This window comes from Eptatretus burgeri, chromosome 2 (assembly GCF_056783735.1).
Source record: "Eptatretus burgeri isolate ZD-2024b chromosome 2, Ebu_testis_v1, whole genome shotgun sequence".
In the NCBI taxonomy this organism is placed as follows: domain Eukaryota; kingdom Metazoa; phylum Chordata; class Myxini; order Myxiniformes; family Myxinidae; genus Eptatretus; species Eptatretus burgeri.
In genome coordinates, this window is record NC_140962.1 from 147,684,972 (window position 1) to 147,701,001 (window position 16,030).

At 44.4% G+C, this 16,030-nt stretch overlaps 1 protein-coding gene across 2 annotated transcripts; it reads right to left on the reverse strand.

Annotated features, from left to right (window-relative positions):
• Positions 1 to 946: 946 nt before the first annotated feature.
• Positions 947 to 11,553, reverse strand: LOC147033486 (uncharacterized). Of its 2 annotated transcripts, XM_085855978.1 has the most exons (4): positions 11,159 to 11,549; positions 10,496 to 10,588; positions 1,840 to 1,980; positions 947 to 1,511 (listed from the first exon to the last, which is right to left on the reverse strand). In XM_085855978.1, exons 1-4 carry the CDS (start codon positions 11,508 to 11,510, stop codon positions 1,192 to 1,194), a joined length of 906 nt encoding a protein of 301 aa, XP_085712104.1. In that variant the 5' UTR covers positions 11,511 to 11,549; the 3' UTR covers positions 947 to 1,191. The 2 variants fall into 2 exon arrangements, with proteins under 2 accessions (XP_085712104.1, XP_085712114.1); XM_085855988.1 differs by lacking the exons at positions 947 to 1,511; positions 1,840 to 1,980 and adding an exon at positions 9,529 to 10,158 and having other exon boundaries at positions 11,159 to 11,553.
• Positions 11,554 to 16,030: the final 4,477 nt, after the last annotated feature.

Below are 16,030 nucleotides of genomic sequence, written 5' to 3' on the forward strand. Positions count from 1 at the left end.
GGAATAAAATTTCTGTGATGTCAGTCCCGTTACTTTTTAGACGGACCTCGTAGTTCATCCGTAATTCAGCGTTTCCACGGTGTCCTCTTTCCAACATCGGCTCTGTGTCCTCCATTTTAGCAAGGGTATACGCTCTTATCATTGCTCGCAACCTCCTCATCATGTCGATAGATGGGACCTGACACCAAATTAGGTCTGGTTCATGAGAGAGCATGGACCAATCACCTTCCTGGATACTGTCAGCCAGTACCCATTCCATATATGGACAAATCCTGCATGCCAAAGCAGCCGGCTGTGATAGGGGTGTGAATCATCCACTTCCTCCCTCCCTGTCATTGCAGTAAACATGCCATCTACCATTTTCCATTCCACCCAGAATTCACCCATTTCAACAAAGGGGGAACACGTGGAAAAGACATCCTTGTCTTTCTAGCCTGAATTAGACAAGGCTGGCAGGCTGCATTACAGACAAATAAACCAAGTACATGCAAGACTTTTGGTTCATTTGTATGGCTTGAGTGGATTACTCGGCCCCACATGTCGGATTGGGCTTAAATCCCTGTTTAAGATTTGCATCACAGAATCCACTAGTTGGTATTCAAAGAGAGGACGAGGCAGAATCTGCAGAGCTTACGTTGAGACCATTGAAGTCGAAGGGCCCATTTACACAGACCGGGCATAAGCCCCAATGGTATCACTTTGCTAGTTGCTATGCATGCAAGCTGCATCATTATGCAAAGACAAAGACTTGGCTTTACGTTGAATGTGCATCGAGACAATCCTTAAGTCTATGAACCCCCGTCTATATTAATTATCCAAGATAACACAAGTCTCCAAAGTTGGCCAAAATCAACACATCGATCAAAACTCTGGCAAAAAAGAAAGTGTGCTGAGGCCCTTGAAACAATAGGGGGGGGGGGGGAGAAAAAGGCCAAAAAACTTTTACGAGACAAAAAGTTTTATTTGCACATCATCCTTGCCTCACACAATCAACCATTCAAATCAAATTAATTTCCTCAAAAAAGCGTGGTGTTGGCTTAACAGTTGAGGTGGCTGGCTTAGGATCTTGAGATTGAGCCGCTGTTAATCCCGTTGAAGTAACACCAGGTGGCTTGACTCAACCTGTTGTTCTTCTGAGGTTGGTAAAAGGAGTACCAGCAGAAAATCCAGCAACCACATACAACATTCACTCTAAGATGCCCACATACCCAAGTCACACTTCAGCTTTTCAACTTCTCGGATTGCTTTCGATTTCTCTGCTTCTAACAATTTCTTTTTCTCCATATTTTTTTCTATCGTCGATATCATCCATTGCTTAAAGTGGACAATCTCTTCGTTGGGTTCTGGAGTGATCACCAACTGCCACATCCGCCTCTTTCTTTCTGAGCCATTCGCCATGTTGGAAGAGGAGGACAAGTGGTGCTTGGACACCCCCGACAGCCCCGATATATCAAAGTCTTTTACTGGCCTTGGTATCGTTGCTGAAGAGGCGGCCACGTCTGGGACAGGAACTGCAGATATCCAAAATCAATATGAGAACAAGTATTTCACATTCAAGGCATTTGTTATGAAATTATGTTCACACAGTCAACGTGTACGAATGTTGTGGCATCTTTGGTTGGTACGTTAGGGGTACGTAAAGGGTAGTGTGTGGATAATAATAAGCTCCAGCCTGATTGTCTAGGCATGTTTTTTTTTAAGGAAGTACAATTATTGTAAACTCAAAAGATAAACACCATGGTGACACTCATATAAGGTGGTATCTTTATTATAGGTTATGTTTACCTGAAGTTCTGTCCATTGCCGACTCAGTTCCATCTCTATCCCCAATGGACTTACCCAATGGTGTGCGGACAGTTTGGTCCACCGCCGGCTCTGTTTTTATATCTCTCTCCTGGATGGGCTCATCCAATGGTCCATCTGTACTGATCCCAGGTGTGGAGCCATTCCACTGTGTGTCAATCCTGTCTTTCCCAGCAACTGAAACAATGTTGATCACAAACAGGTTTTTTCATTGCACAAGTGAGTGAATTTGTGTTTAAGGGTTTAACAGCATAATATCAAGCTGACTCATTAACATAATCTATTCTATTATGCTAATGAGGAAGGAAAGCTGCACAATTAGGATCCAAAATATATTTAAATGTTCTGAAGAGTATATAATTTAACTGCAGAATTATATTGTTTTTAATCCACGCAAGTGGGGGGCGGGGGGTGAGGAAGTTGGATGGCTCGGAGTGGATTGGAAGGATGAGGTTGGAATCATAAGGTTGGGGGAAGGGGGTTGGGAGGGTGGGGTCTGGGGAGGTTGGGAGGGTTCGGTTGGAGCGGGGGAGGTTTTTGAGGGAGAGTCTGGGAGGATTAGATGGTGCATGAAGCGGAGGGTGGGAGGGTTAGGTCATTAGGTTGAGGTTGGGAGGATTAGGTAGAGGGGGTTAAGGTTGGGGGGGGGGAGAATTGGAAGGGTAAGGTCGAAGGGAGGGGGAGGGGCGGAAAGTGAGGTCGGTGAAGGGGAGGGTGGATGATGGAAGGGTGAGGAGCTCGAGTGCGGTTGAAGGAAGAGGGGTCGGTTGGGAGGAACTTGAATGGATCGTAAGGAAAAAAAATGATGTGTGCAGATGTGTGGTGTAGTTTTGTACTTACCTTCACTACCGTGACTTCAATCGCTGCGATCACCAATAATACTCAGAACGAGTTCCAAGTGGGGGAAAAATTATTCACGGAAAGTACACCTCCAGTCATTTGCTGCTCTTTTACTGTACGAAGGGCTTGCCATCTTAAATCTTTCCATTTTTCTTTTAAACTATTCTCAGTCCTTTCATTTCCTCCATTAGATGAATTTACGTTTGCAGTAATTGTTTCCCAAATTTTCTTTTTCTTTTGTCTGATCACGGATGACTTTTGGTTTGACATCAAATATGTCTTAACACTCGCTATCTCCTCCAATAAGTTTAGAATCTCTTTGTCAGAGAAATTGCTCTTCCGTGGCTTTCTCGCAAACATGTTGTCAGGTTATGTGGAGGTTTCTGCGCATGCGCAGTGAAGAGCCGAGATCTGAGTAGAAACTAATGAGTTCCCTTCCTTACGAGCAACTTGGATACGCAAAAGGAAATTAGACACAGATGGAGGCCATTCGGCCCATCATGCCTACACCACATCAACACCGCACCAATTTATCAACACGAGATCAACGCAAGAAAAATGGAAAATGTTTTTTTGTTAAAGTGTTATTTTTCGAGTTTTTATGGGATTTTTTTTTTCTTTCCAGTGGAGGGAGCATGGACATGGAAAGTCTTGGGTAAAACACACGCAACAACCACACAACACCCTTTGATGAGACCCTGACCAACAACACTGTACACACGCACACAATCACCCACCAATGCTCAAACGACCTCAAAGTCTTATCAACATCCCCATACCCCTCTATCTCCATAACTTCCAGGTACCAATCTAATTCCAATTTAAACTTATCTACTTTTTCTGCTGCCACTACCTTTCCAGGGAGACAATTTCATGCATTAACTACTCTCTGAGTGAAAGTCTCCTGCCATTCCTCTCCTCTCAGGCTGTGGCTCCTGGTTCTATCACTGTCTACTCTGTTGAATAATTAAAATTCATCTGCACTTATTTTATCTCTACCTTTCATTATCTTAAACATCTCTATCATATCTCCTCGTACACCCCCTCTTTCTAGTGAATAAAGCTCGTCTCCTTCAGCCGCTCCTCATGGTTGAGTCTAGCTAGGCCTGAAATCATCCAGTAGTCCTGCGCTGAACCCTCTCTATGTTCACTGATATGTCCTTATGGAACTGTGGTGACTAAAACTGTACACAATATTCTAGATGTGGCCTCTGTATTCCTGTACAATGTTAACACCACCTCTTTTGATTTATAAATGATCCCCTCCGAATACAACCTAAAACCCGATTTGCTCTTCCTGTCGCTGCCTGGCACCGTGCTGCCTGCTCACCTCCCGTATCTATTACCACCCCCAGATCCTCCGATACTGATATAAATCTAACTCTCGTCCTGTTATTTTATACCGAAGGAGAAGGGCACTCTGTGGAGCGCATACCTCCGCCACAGAATGCCTGATCCATGAGAACATATCGGGCCCCATTACATTTTTGAAATATCATGCTATACAGTATGATATAGTTTTGGCCCTATCACTCAATGGTGAAGAATCACTTTAAAAATTAAATAATTCTAGTAGTCGGATCCTGATCTGGATCTTCACCAAAATCGAATCAATTAGTCCTGGCGACACACCCAACCTGTCCAGAAAGTTTCTTCGAAACCGTCCACAACTTTTTGAGACCGTGCTATATATCATATTTGGCCCCTTCTGTTAATGGTGAAGAATCACTTAAAAAAATTATAGTCGTCGGATCCAGATCTTTACCAAAATCGAATCAATTCTTCCTTGTCACACACCCAACCTGTCCACCAAGTTTTGTCCGAATCCGTCGACAACTTTTTCAGCTATCTTGTACACAAACAAACAGACAGACAGACAGAAAGGGGTGAAAGCATAACCTCCTTCAGCTTCGATGGCGGAGGTAATTAATTTAATGCCTTTTGCTTCTCCTCAATAGCATTCCTTTTCTCACTCAACCACCCTGGCCGCTTTCTGCTTCGACATTTACACCTCAATGGAATGTACTCACTCTGTACTCATCCATACAGAATCGTCAACATTTATTCCTTCCTTAATGTCACCCCTTTCTCTTGATGCAATGCTGTCCTTCACCCAGATTGCTACTCCTCCTCCTCCTCCTCCTCCTCCTATTCTCTCCTTCCAATCACACCGATCCACCTTGTAGCCTTCTAATCCTGTCCTCCAGTTATTCTCCTCCTTAAACCATGTCTCACTAACTGCAACTGTATCATAATTCTTGCTATCTACTTTGGCTTCAAGCTCTTCCATCTAATTATTTAAACTCCTAGCATTGTTAGAGAATACATTTAACTTTTCCCTTCCTGAAATTCTACTTTCTTGCCTGGCCTTACTCATCACAATTACATCATCAGTTCCGACCTCAGGAGCTTCCCCACCTTCCGCTAAACTAAAAAAGCCAGAATTCCTTCCCCAATTTCTCCTGCAAACCTTGCTGCCCCCCATTCTATTAAACCTACGGCCATCATTCTGGAAACACTCCCTTTGTCTGCGAGATGATTCCCACTGCTTCTTAAAATGTAAAACCTTCCTCGTCATCCAATGGCTGGAAGAATGGTGTGAGGTCGATCGCTCTGCTCATAATTTCTATATCATTTCCTAATCTTGGGAGAATCTCAGGAAACATGACCTCACAACCATTTTGTTTTGCTCTCGCTTAACCCAATATGCTATATTTATTTTTCAAAACCTCTGAGTAAACTCTCGCGAAATAATTTGCTCCGAGGTGTACCACGACCAACTTCTTGCTGCCGTGACCCGACATGATGTCATGTACCCTTCCTTCAATGTCTCCAACTCGTGTTCCTTCAAAACTGCACAGAATTCCATGTCTTCGATCCTTCCTGCAGAATGAAGAATACACTTTAACACCACTGCCAATATCCTCAGCAACCTCACTCCACAACCCTAACTAACTATTATGTACAAATTTCTCACGTTCTTCTACTTGCTGCAAATTAATTGATCCGTTCCTTCATCCCAGTAATAACTATCCTCACTTCGGACAACAATAAGAACCCTCTGCTTCCCCCCCAATTATTGATGTGGCCCACATTGAGCATCCATCACATTTTATGTACTCCTCTTCCTTTCTTCTTCACTCTCTATTTACACCCTTTTTCACCACCATATTCCCAAGGCCCCGACTCACTTAAACGCCAAAACTTAAGACGAGCCTCAAGCCCCACCCCACTTATTTCAATAAACGAACACAACTACAACCTTTATATATACAATCCCACAACAAAATATGCAAAACAACACACAGGAAACATTTACCTTATTTGGGCCTCGGAGTTTACACGGCCGTGTGCGAACAACCGGAAGTGACGTCATCGCAGTTGTTGGAGGAGGCCATCGGGGCCTGCAGTATTATCGCCAAGCTGCGGTTGTTTTTTTTGACATGCTCTATCTTTTTAAATGCTGAGAGTCGAGCAACGAAGCAGCACATGTCAGCAACATAACATGCATGGGCCAAATAGGGTTTTAACCGTTAAACAACTTGACCCAAAGCAGACACTCCAACCAAGGGTGGTTCAGGGTGAAGAGGTGCGATGCTGAAGGATGAGGTGATACGAGTCGGTGTTCACGTAAGTTAATGAGGTGTTTTAAATAAGGAGTGTTGATGCGGTGTATCGTACGTACCTTCAGCAGCGTCACTTCCATCAACAGCAATGCTCAGAATGAGTTCCAAGTGAGGGAAATCCTTCACGGGAAGGACACCCCCAGACATTTTCTGCAGCTTCAGAAAGTTCGAGGCCTTACATTTTAGATCCTTCCATTTTCTTTTCAAACTCTTCTGGCTCCTTTCGTTCCTTCCATTGGATAAATTTACGTTTTCTGTAATTTTTTTCCAGATGCCGTTTTGCTTTGCATTTGTCGCGCCGGACTGCTCCTTCGAAAGAAGATCTTTCTTAGCACTCGCTATCTCCAACAACAAACATCGAATCTCCTCTTCGGAAAAATTACCCTTACCTCCCCTCGTCTGGGCCATCTTGTGAGGTGGACGTGACGTCGAGCTTTCTGCGAATGCGTCGGACGCCGAGAGTGGAAAGGAAAACGTGGAGCCGGATTGCATCACGGGCTTTGTGCTCGGAATGGATCACGGACTTTGTGCTCGGAATGAAACGTTTTCCATCAAAACTACTTTAAGTGTGTGTGTGTGTGTGTGTGTGTGTGTGTGTGTGTGTGTGTGTGTGTGTGTGTGTGTGTGTGTGTGTGTGTTTAGCGATTGGAGAGTGCGTTCAGCTGAAGCTTGTCTAATCCCGGCAGAGGATCTATTATTCACAGACGAGTCGTCTTGTCCTGCCATTGGATATATTCATGGACGAGTCTCGTCAGGTCCCAGCGTAGGATCCAGTCACGGACTAGTTTCGTCTTATCCCGGCGCATGACCTCGTCACAGAATCGTCTTATCTAGTCTCAACATCGGCCGGCTTCACGTACTAGTCCAGTCTCGGCCTGGTGCAGGACCTAGTCAAAGACTTGTCGTGTCCAGTCTACTCCTGGCATAGGATTGAGTCACCGACTAGACTTATCTATCTAAGTCCAGACAAAGGTTCCATTCACAGACGAGTGCAGTCTCATCACCGTAGGATCCAGTCAGACTAGTTTAGTCTTAACCCGGCCGGCGCATGATCTCGTCACAGAATCGTCTTATCTAGTCTTAACATCGGTTGTCTTCACATACTAGTGCAGGACCTAGTCAAAGACTTGTCATGTCCAGTCTACTCCTGGCATAGGATTGAGTCACCGACTAGACTTATCTATCTAAGTCCAGACAAAGGTTCCATTCACAGACGAGTCCAGTCTCATCACCGTAGGATCCAGTCACAGACTAGTTTAGTCTTAACCCGGCCGGCGCATGATCTCGTCACAGAATCGTCTTATCTAGTCTCAACATCGGTTGTCTTTACATACTAGTGCAGGACCTAGTCAAAGATTTGTCATGTCCAGTCTACTCCTGGCATAGGATTGAGTCACCGACTAGACTTATCTATCTAAGTCCCGACAAAGGTTCCATTCACAGACGAGTGCAGTCTCATCACCATAGGATCCAGTCGCAGATTAGTTTAGTCTTAACCCGGCGCATGACCTCGTCACAGAATCATCTTATCTAGTCTCAACATCGGCCGTCTTCACATACTAGTCCGGTATCAGCCTGGTGCTGGACCAAGTCAAAGACTTGTCGAGTCCAGTCTACTCCTGGCATAGGATTTAGTCACCGACTCGACTTATCTAAGTCCCGACAAAAGTTCCATTCACAGATGAGTCCAGTCTCATCACCGTAGGATCCAGTCACAGACTTGTCAACTCCACTTGTGGCATAGGATTTAGTCACAGACGAATCCATTCTACTCCTGGCGGAGAGTATAGCCAGACTAGTCTCGTCTCGTTCTGGTGTAGGCTCGAGTCTTCATCATGCCAGACAATACATACGCATGAGTGACATTTGGAGAAACTTTAATTTTTTTGTGATGAAAAATCATCGAAATATTGAGGCGTGTTCTGGAAGCAAGTGGCATGTCTGCATTCATCCTCCAGGGACGGCAAACCACCCAAAATGGTGGCAACATAAAGTGCACAGACTCTTAATAAATAAAAATAAATAATTATAAACATGATAACCAGCTTAATAAAATCAAGGACAAACATAACCAAACTACACAAGGACTATAAGAAAAAGTAATACCCTGTCCACCCATAAACACAAAAGACAACGCGGTACATATAATCCGGGCAGAGATATTGATGCACAGGATGAATCCCAAGCTGCGACAGGACTCGGACGACAAGCCAGTGTGGTGACCTAGAGTCTCCAAACAGGATGCAGGCAGAAGGGTATGGCAGGGCAGTATCAATGGGAGTGTGGAGCAATGAATGGTCAAGCAGCAATTCAGTGTTTCCACGTTGTCCTCCTTCGAATTAAGTCAACTCTCTGGACTCCATTTTAGCATGGATGTGTGCTTTATCGCTGCTTGCAACCTCCGCATGTCAATAGGTGGGACTTGACACCAAATTCGGTTGGGTCCATGAGGGAGCATTGACCAATCACCTTTCTGGATACTCTTAGGTAGTACGCATTCCATAATATGGACAAATCCTGCACGCACAAGCAGCTGGCTGTGATAGTGGTGTGAATCATCCACTTCCTCCCTTGCTGTCATTGTAGTAAACATGCCATCTAACACTTCCTTTTCCACCCAGAATTCATCCATTGACAAAGGGGTGGGGGGGGACATGTGAAAAAACACTGTAGCCTATCTAACCCAAATTAGACAAGGCTGGAAGCGACATTAAAGACAAATAAACCAAGTACGTGCGCGACTTTTGGTTCGTTTGTATGGCTTGAGTGGATTACGAGGCTCCATGTGTAGGATTGGGCATAAATCCCTGTACTGTTAAACTTTGCAGCACAGAAGCCACTGGTTGGTATGCAAAGATAGGACGAGGCAGAATCTGCAGAGCTTACGTTGAGACTATTTAAGCCGAGGGGCCCAGATGCACACGCCGGGCATAAGCCCCAATGGTATTGCTTTGCGAGTTGGCATGCATGCAAGCTGCATCATTATCCAAAGACAAAGAATTGGCCTTGCATTGAATGTGCATCAAGACGATCCTTAAGTCTATATATATATATATATATATATATATATATATATATATATATATATATATATATATATATATATATATATATATATATATATATATATTGTCCAAGACAACAAAGATCGCCAAAATCAACACATCTATCAAAACCCTGCAAAAAAAGAGTGTGCTGAGGCCAACAATAGGAAGGCTAACAATAGGGGGGAAGAAAAAGGCCAACAAACTTTTACTGGACAAAAAGTTTTATTTACATATCATCTTTGCCTCACACAATGAACCATTCAAATCAAATTAATTTCCTCGAAAAAAGCCTGGTGTTGGCTTAACAGTTGAGGTGGTTGGCTTAAAATGTTAGTTTCTTGAGTTTGATCCTGTCGTGCCGTTAAAATAACACCAGGAGGGTTGACTCAACCTGTCATCTTTCTGCGGTCGGTAAAATGAGTATTGGCGTACTGGAAATGGGCACTGCATCAGTGGCACAGCTGCGTTTCCATTAAATAAAGCATCCAGCAGACAAAGGCTGCAAATGAAACAACATTCCCTCTAAGATGCCCACATACCCAAGTCATACTTCAGCTTTTCAACTTCTAGGATTGCTTTCGATTTCTCTGCTTTCAGCAATTTCTTTTTCGCTGTATTTTTTTCTGTCGTCGACTTCATCAATTTCTTAAAGAGGACAATATCTTCGTCGGTTTCCGGAGTCATCACCAACTGCCACTTCCACGCCGTTCGTTCTGAACCATTCCCCACGTTGGAAGAGGAGGGCAAGTGGTGCTTGGACACCGACGACAGCCAGGATATATCAACGTCTTCGACTGGCTTGGGTACCGTTGCTGAAGAGGTGGCCACGTCTGGGACAGGAACTGCAGATATCCAAAATCAATACGAGACCAAGTATTTCACATTCAAGGCATTTGTTATGAAATTATGTTCACGCAGTCAACGTGTACGAATGTTGTGGCATCTTTGCATAAGTGGGAGATAAGTGGTAGTTAGGGGTAGTGTGTAGATAACAATAAGCTCACAGCCTGATTGTCTCAGCATGTATTTTTTTTTTTTAAGGGAGTACAATTGTTATAAACTCAAAAGATAAACACCACGGTGACACTCATATCAGGTGGTATCTTCATTGTCGGTTTCATTTACCTAAAGTTCTATCCATTGCCGACTCGGTTCCATCTCTCTACCCAATGGACTCACCCAATGGTGTGCTGACAGTTCGGTCCACGACCGGCTCTGTTGTTACATCTCTCTCCTGGATTGACTCATCCAATGGTCCATCTGTGCTGATCCCTGGAGTGGAGCAATTCCATTGTGTGTCAAACCTGTCTTTGTCATCAACTGAAACAATGTTTTATCACAAACAGGTTTTTTAGCAGCACAAGTGAGTGAGTTTGTGCTTAAGGGTTTAACAGCACAATATCAAGTTGACTCATTAACATAATCTACTCCATCATGCTGATGAGGAAGGAAAGCTGCACATCGAGGATCCACAATACATTTAAATTTTCTTAAGAGTTTATAATTCAACACCAGAATTACATTGTTTTCAATCGAGTCAAGTCAAGTGGGAAGGGGGGGGGGGGAAGTTGGATGGGTGGGGGTGGATTGGAAGGATGAGGTTGGAATGGTGAGGCTGGAGGAAGGGAGTTGGGAGGGTTAGGGAGAGGGAGGTGAGAGTTGGAAGGGTAAGGTCTAAGGGAGGGGGATGGGTGGAAAGTGAGGATGGGGAAAGGGAGGGTGGATGATGGAAAGGTGAGGAGCTCGAGGACCGTTGAAGGGTGAGGTGTCGGTTGGGAGGAACTTGAACGGATCGGATGGAAAAATGATGGGTGCAGATGTGTGGTGTAGCATTGTACTTACCTTCACTACGGTGACTTCCATCGCTGCGATGACCAATAATACTCAGAATGAGTTCCAAGTGGTGCAAATTCTTCGCGGGAAGTATATCCCCAGTCTTTTGCGGCTTCTTCACCGTACGAAGGGCTTGGCCTCTTAAATCTTTCCATTTTTCTCTTAAACTCTTCTCAGTCCTTTCAATTCTTCCATTGGATGAATTCACGTTTGCTGTAATTGTTTTCCAAATGTCCTTTTTCTTTTGTCTGCTCACGGATGACCCTTGCTTTGACATCAAATGTGTCTTAAAACTCGCTATCTCCTCCAATAAGTTTTGAATCTCTTTGGCAGAGAAATCCCTGTTCTTTCTCGCAAACATGTTGTCAGGTCACGAGGAGCTTTCTGCGCATGCTCAGTGAAGAGCCGAGGTCGGAGTGGAAAATGATGGAGTTCCCTCCCTTACGAGCAACTTGGATACACAAAAGGAAATTAGACACAGATGGAGGCCGTTCGGCCCGTCATGCCTACACCACATCAGCACCGCACCAACTTATCAACACGAGATCAACGCAAGAAAAATGGAAAATGTTTTTTTTTTTTTGTTAAAGTTTTATTTTTCGAGTTTTTATGGGTTTTTTTTTTCTTTCCGGTGGAGGGAGCATGGACATGGAAAGTCTTGGGTAAAAAAAAAAACACACAACAACCACACAACACCCTTTGATGAGACCCCCACCAACAACACTCCGTACACATGCACACAATCACCCACCAATGCTCAAAGTACCTAAAAGTTTTATCAACATCCCCATACCCCTCCTATCTCCAATCTAATTCCAATTAAAACTTATCCAGCTGTTTCTGCTGCCACTACCTTTCCAGTGAGATCATTCACTACTTTCTGAGTAAAAGACTCCTGCCTTAACTCTCCTCTTCTTTTCTTTATTCTCATGCTATGACCCCAGGTCCTGCCACTGTCCACTCTGTTGAATAATTATTCTGCACTTATTTTATCTGGACCCTTCATTTTCTGAAACATCTCCATCGTATCTCCTCGTAACCGCCTCCTTTCTAGTGTATGAAGTCCTCTCTCCTTCAGCCGCTCCTCATAGCTGAGTCGAGTTAGGCCTGGAATCAATCTTGTAGTCCAATGCTGAACCCTCTCCATGGTATCTATGTCCTTCCTAAGTTGTGGTGACCAGAACTGCACACAATATTCTACATGTGGCCCTCACTTAATTCCTGTACAATGTTAACACTACCTCTTTTGATTTATAATTTATCCCCTTCCTGATACAACCTAAAACCCTATTTGCTTTACCTATAGCTGCCTGGCACTGTGCTGCCTCTTTACCTCCCATTATCTATTACCACCCCCAGATCCTTCTCCTGTGTGATACGCTCCAAAATTACCCCTTGTATCCTGTATTCTCTATTTTCATTATTCTTCCCCATCCCGAACACCTTACAAATGCTCAGGTTAAATTCCATCTGCCAATCTTTTGCCCAATCTATGCAAGTATCATTACTTTCCTGTAACTGATCACCACCCCCTCTGCTATCCACCTCACCTCCAAGCTTTGTGTCATTTACAAATTTGGAAAGCTTACTCTTCACACCACTATCCAAATCGTTGATGTATATAATGAATAATAATGGTCCGAGTACTGATCTCTGAGGTACCCCGCTACTTACATCCTCCCAGCAAGACATCCTCCCACTCACAGCCACTCTTTGCTTCCTATCACTTACCCAGTTTGCAATCCAATTATCTACCTGACCAGCCACTCCACAAGTCCTCACCTTGCCTAACAACCTCCGATGTGGTACCTTATCAAATGCCTTCTTTACGTCTAGATTTACTATGTCCATTGCCTTTCCCTCATCCACTCAGACACTGCTTCATCAAACTCTGAAAGATTTGTGAGACTTGACCTACCTTTGGTAAACCCATGCTGACTACCTTTAATTAGTTTGTATATATTTAAATGGTTCCTCGTCTGGTCCTTAATTAATGTCTCCAACATCTTCCCCACAACTGAAGTCAAACAAACAGGTCTATAGTTCCCCATTTCTTCTCTGGATCCTTTCTTAAATTGTGGTGTTACATTTGCTACTCTCCAATCCTCCGTTAATATCTGTCCTGACTCGAGGGAACTATTGAAAATATCCATGAATATCTCACTTACCTGCTTAGCCACCTCCTTGAATACTCTCGGGTGCATATTATCTGGAGCCGGAGCCTTATCTTCTCTAAGAATACCTAGCTGTTCCTTTATTTCCTCCACTCCAACCTGGATCTTCTGTAAAAGCCCTTCTTCACCTCCTTGATCAATACTCTCAGCTATTGGCAATTCTCCTGACTGTTCTTGTGTAAAAGGTGAAGTAAAATACTGTTACGGCTGTGGAAATCCGCAGAGCACCATATAGGTCCTTAGATCAGTTATGTCGATAAGTCTGTGTTCAGATAGATTTCCCCACCGATGTTTAAAGGGCTGTGATGTTCAGTTAGCCGTTTTTTCTTTTACTATCGTTATTTTGGACCAACCGCTTTACAATAACCACCTCCACCACCAACATCGCTCTTCTTCAGCTGACCAACTGCTTCACCACAACCACCTCTACCACCAACATCGCTCTGATCAACCGCTTCAGAACAACCACCTTAACCACCACCACCCAACCACACCACCCTCACGACCACCACAAACGCCAGCCACACCACCCTCACGACCACCACAAATGCCAGCCACACCACCATCAAGACCACCACAAAAGGCCAGCCATGCCACCATAATGCCAACCACACCACCACCACATTTCTACCTCAGCACTGTTGCGAGAAGCCTGGCATTCATCGGGGGAGAACGGACGACAGCCTCAACCTCCCCCCAACGACAAACACGTGCGGAAAAGACGAAAGCTATGAAGACATAAAAGAAAGGCCCCGATTCGATGAGGAAAACGCCCCGCTTCGGGAAGCTTCGCTCGCGTGCTGGAAGAGAGGGGGGGCGAAAGGGAGGGGCGAGGCACCGTGGAAATAAAAGGGCGCACTGAACGCAAGTCGAGGAGTCGGCCCTGGAGGTTGTGTGTGTGGAAAAAAGGGGAAAGAGTCGTGTCGGAGTTGTGGGCAGTGTGTGGAGCCGTGGTAGGGGACTGGAGAGAGCGGAGCGCAGCGGAGCCAAGGCGCGCGGCCTGCCGTACCATGCCTTACCCTGGGTCGCTGGAGAGGGGACACCGAGGGTCGCCCTGGAGAGTCACCATGAGGGACAAGGTAGCCAGCCCGGTCTCGCGGAGCCTTTGCGGTCTACATGGCTCCGTGTTATAAAGACCCCAAGGGGTCCAGTCTACCCCTTGTCTGTCCTGGGGTTTTTCCTTGCTTCTTTTGAATGAACGTTGTGGCGCCATGTCCGTAAGTAGAACTGTTAAGTGTGTACATAATAAATAGACGGTCGTAGTTCTTGTCTTGCTCATGTTTTGTCCCTTAACCGCATTTGCTTTACATAACTGCATAACTGCATGCATGTTTTGCATTGAGTGCATACATGATTGCATACGTGCATTGTTTGATACATGACTGCATATGTGTTGTGTGTGAAATAAATGTGCTTATTTAAATGTTCCCCGTTCGTTGCGTCTTCTTTCCCTAATTGAACTGCCATATTGCACTCGGAATTAGTTGGTTTTTAAATAGCCGATAAAGTGATCAGGTCCAACGGGGCTCGCGATAACACCCCGCTCGGTTATCCCAAAATGGAGCGAGCTGCTTAAGCGGCTCGTTTCCAAGTGGGCCTCGTTGAGGTCCAATCTCTCGGTAATCTACCCGCGCGATTAATTAGGTAAATCGAAGATTTGGCGATCGGACCCTGTAGCGCGGGTAGAGTACGGACAAGGTTGTGGTGTGGTCAAAAACACACCCGTGGCTGGTTTTCGGCGTTGATCCGGAAAGCCGCGACTGGATTATCTGTTCGGTGGGCGAAGCGGCTGCTATTGGTTAAACGCTGTCGTTCGCACGCCGGCGGGCGAGAATCTACAACAATACCTTTTTAACAAGTGAAAGAGACATAAAATGTCAGAGCCCCCGTTGTTTTAGTAATGTTGCTGTATGGAGTTAAAGGGCTCACCAATATTTACTGGTATGTACAACTAAAATGTCCGCCAGTCTACCAGAAGGCCATCTTTGATCAGATCGCAAAATAAAGTGAGGAGCACGCATGTGCCATCATGTATTGTGCTTGTGCCAAGTTTGAACAAAATTGGACAATGAATGTCTGTGAAATGGATGAGGACACATTTAAGTTACAAAATGGCCACCAGACAGCCATTTTGGATCTGATCTTGAAAACAAAATGACGTGCCAGAGCAAGCAATCATTCCTTATCCAGGTTCCAAGTTTGAATAACATCGGTGTTCAACACATCAATTTCTGGATGTGTTGACCACGTCTAGAAATGGTTCAGGACGTGTGCAACATCGGGTTTTTTTTGCAACTATAATGGCCGCCAGTCGGTCATCTTGGATCTGATCTTGAAAAACAATGACTTACTTATGTAAGCCATCATTCGTTACCTGTGTGCCAAGTTTGAACAAAATGTGTAAATGTCTGTCCGAGAAATGGTTGAGGATGTGTTCGACACCCAGGTTATTTTTTTTTTTTTTACAACTAAAATGGCTGCCAGTCAGTCATCTTGGATCTGATGTCGAAAAAAATGACGTGCTTATGTATACCATAATTTACAAGGAAATCTAATACAGGTGGAGACCATTCAGCCCATCATGCTTCATAAACACCATACTAATTTATCTGCACAAAATCCAAGGAAGAAAATACCAAAAAAAGTTTTTAATTAATGATTTTTTTTCTTTGTTTGTTTTTTTTTTTTGTAATTTTTGTATTTTTTT

Bases quoted from the DNA above. Each gene is read 5' to 3' on its own strand.
- LOC147033486 (XM_085855978.1), bottom strand. From the start codon at position 11,510: ATGTTTGCGAGAAAGAACAGGGATTTCTCTGCCAAAGAGATTCAAAAC. The intron at 1,981-10,495 runs GTGAGTCCATTG...ACATTGTTTCAG, and splicing joins AACTGTCAGCACACCATTGG to TTGCTGGGAAAGACAGGATT. The intron at 1,512-1,839 runs GTAAGTCCATTG...GGATATCTGCAG, and splicing joins AACTGTCCGCACACCATTGG to TTCCTGTCCCAGACGTGGCC.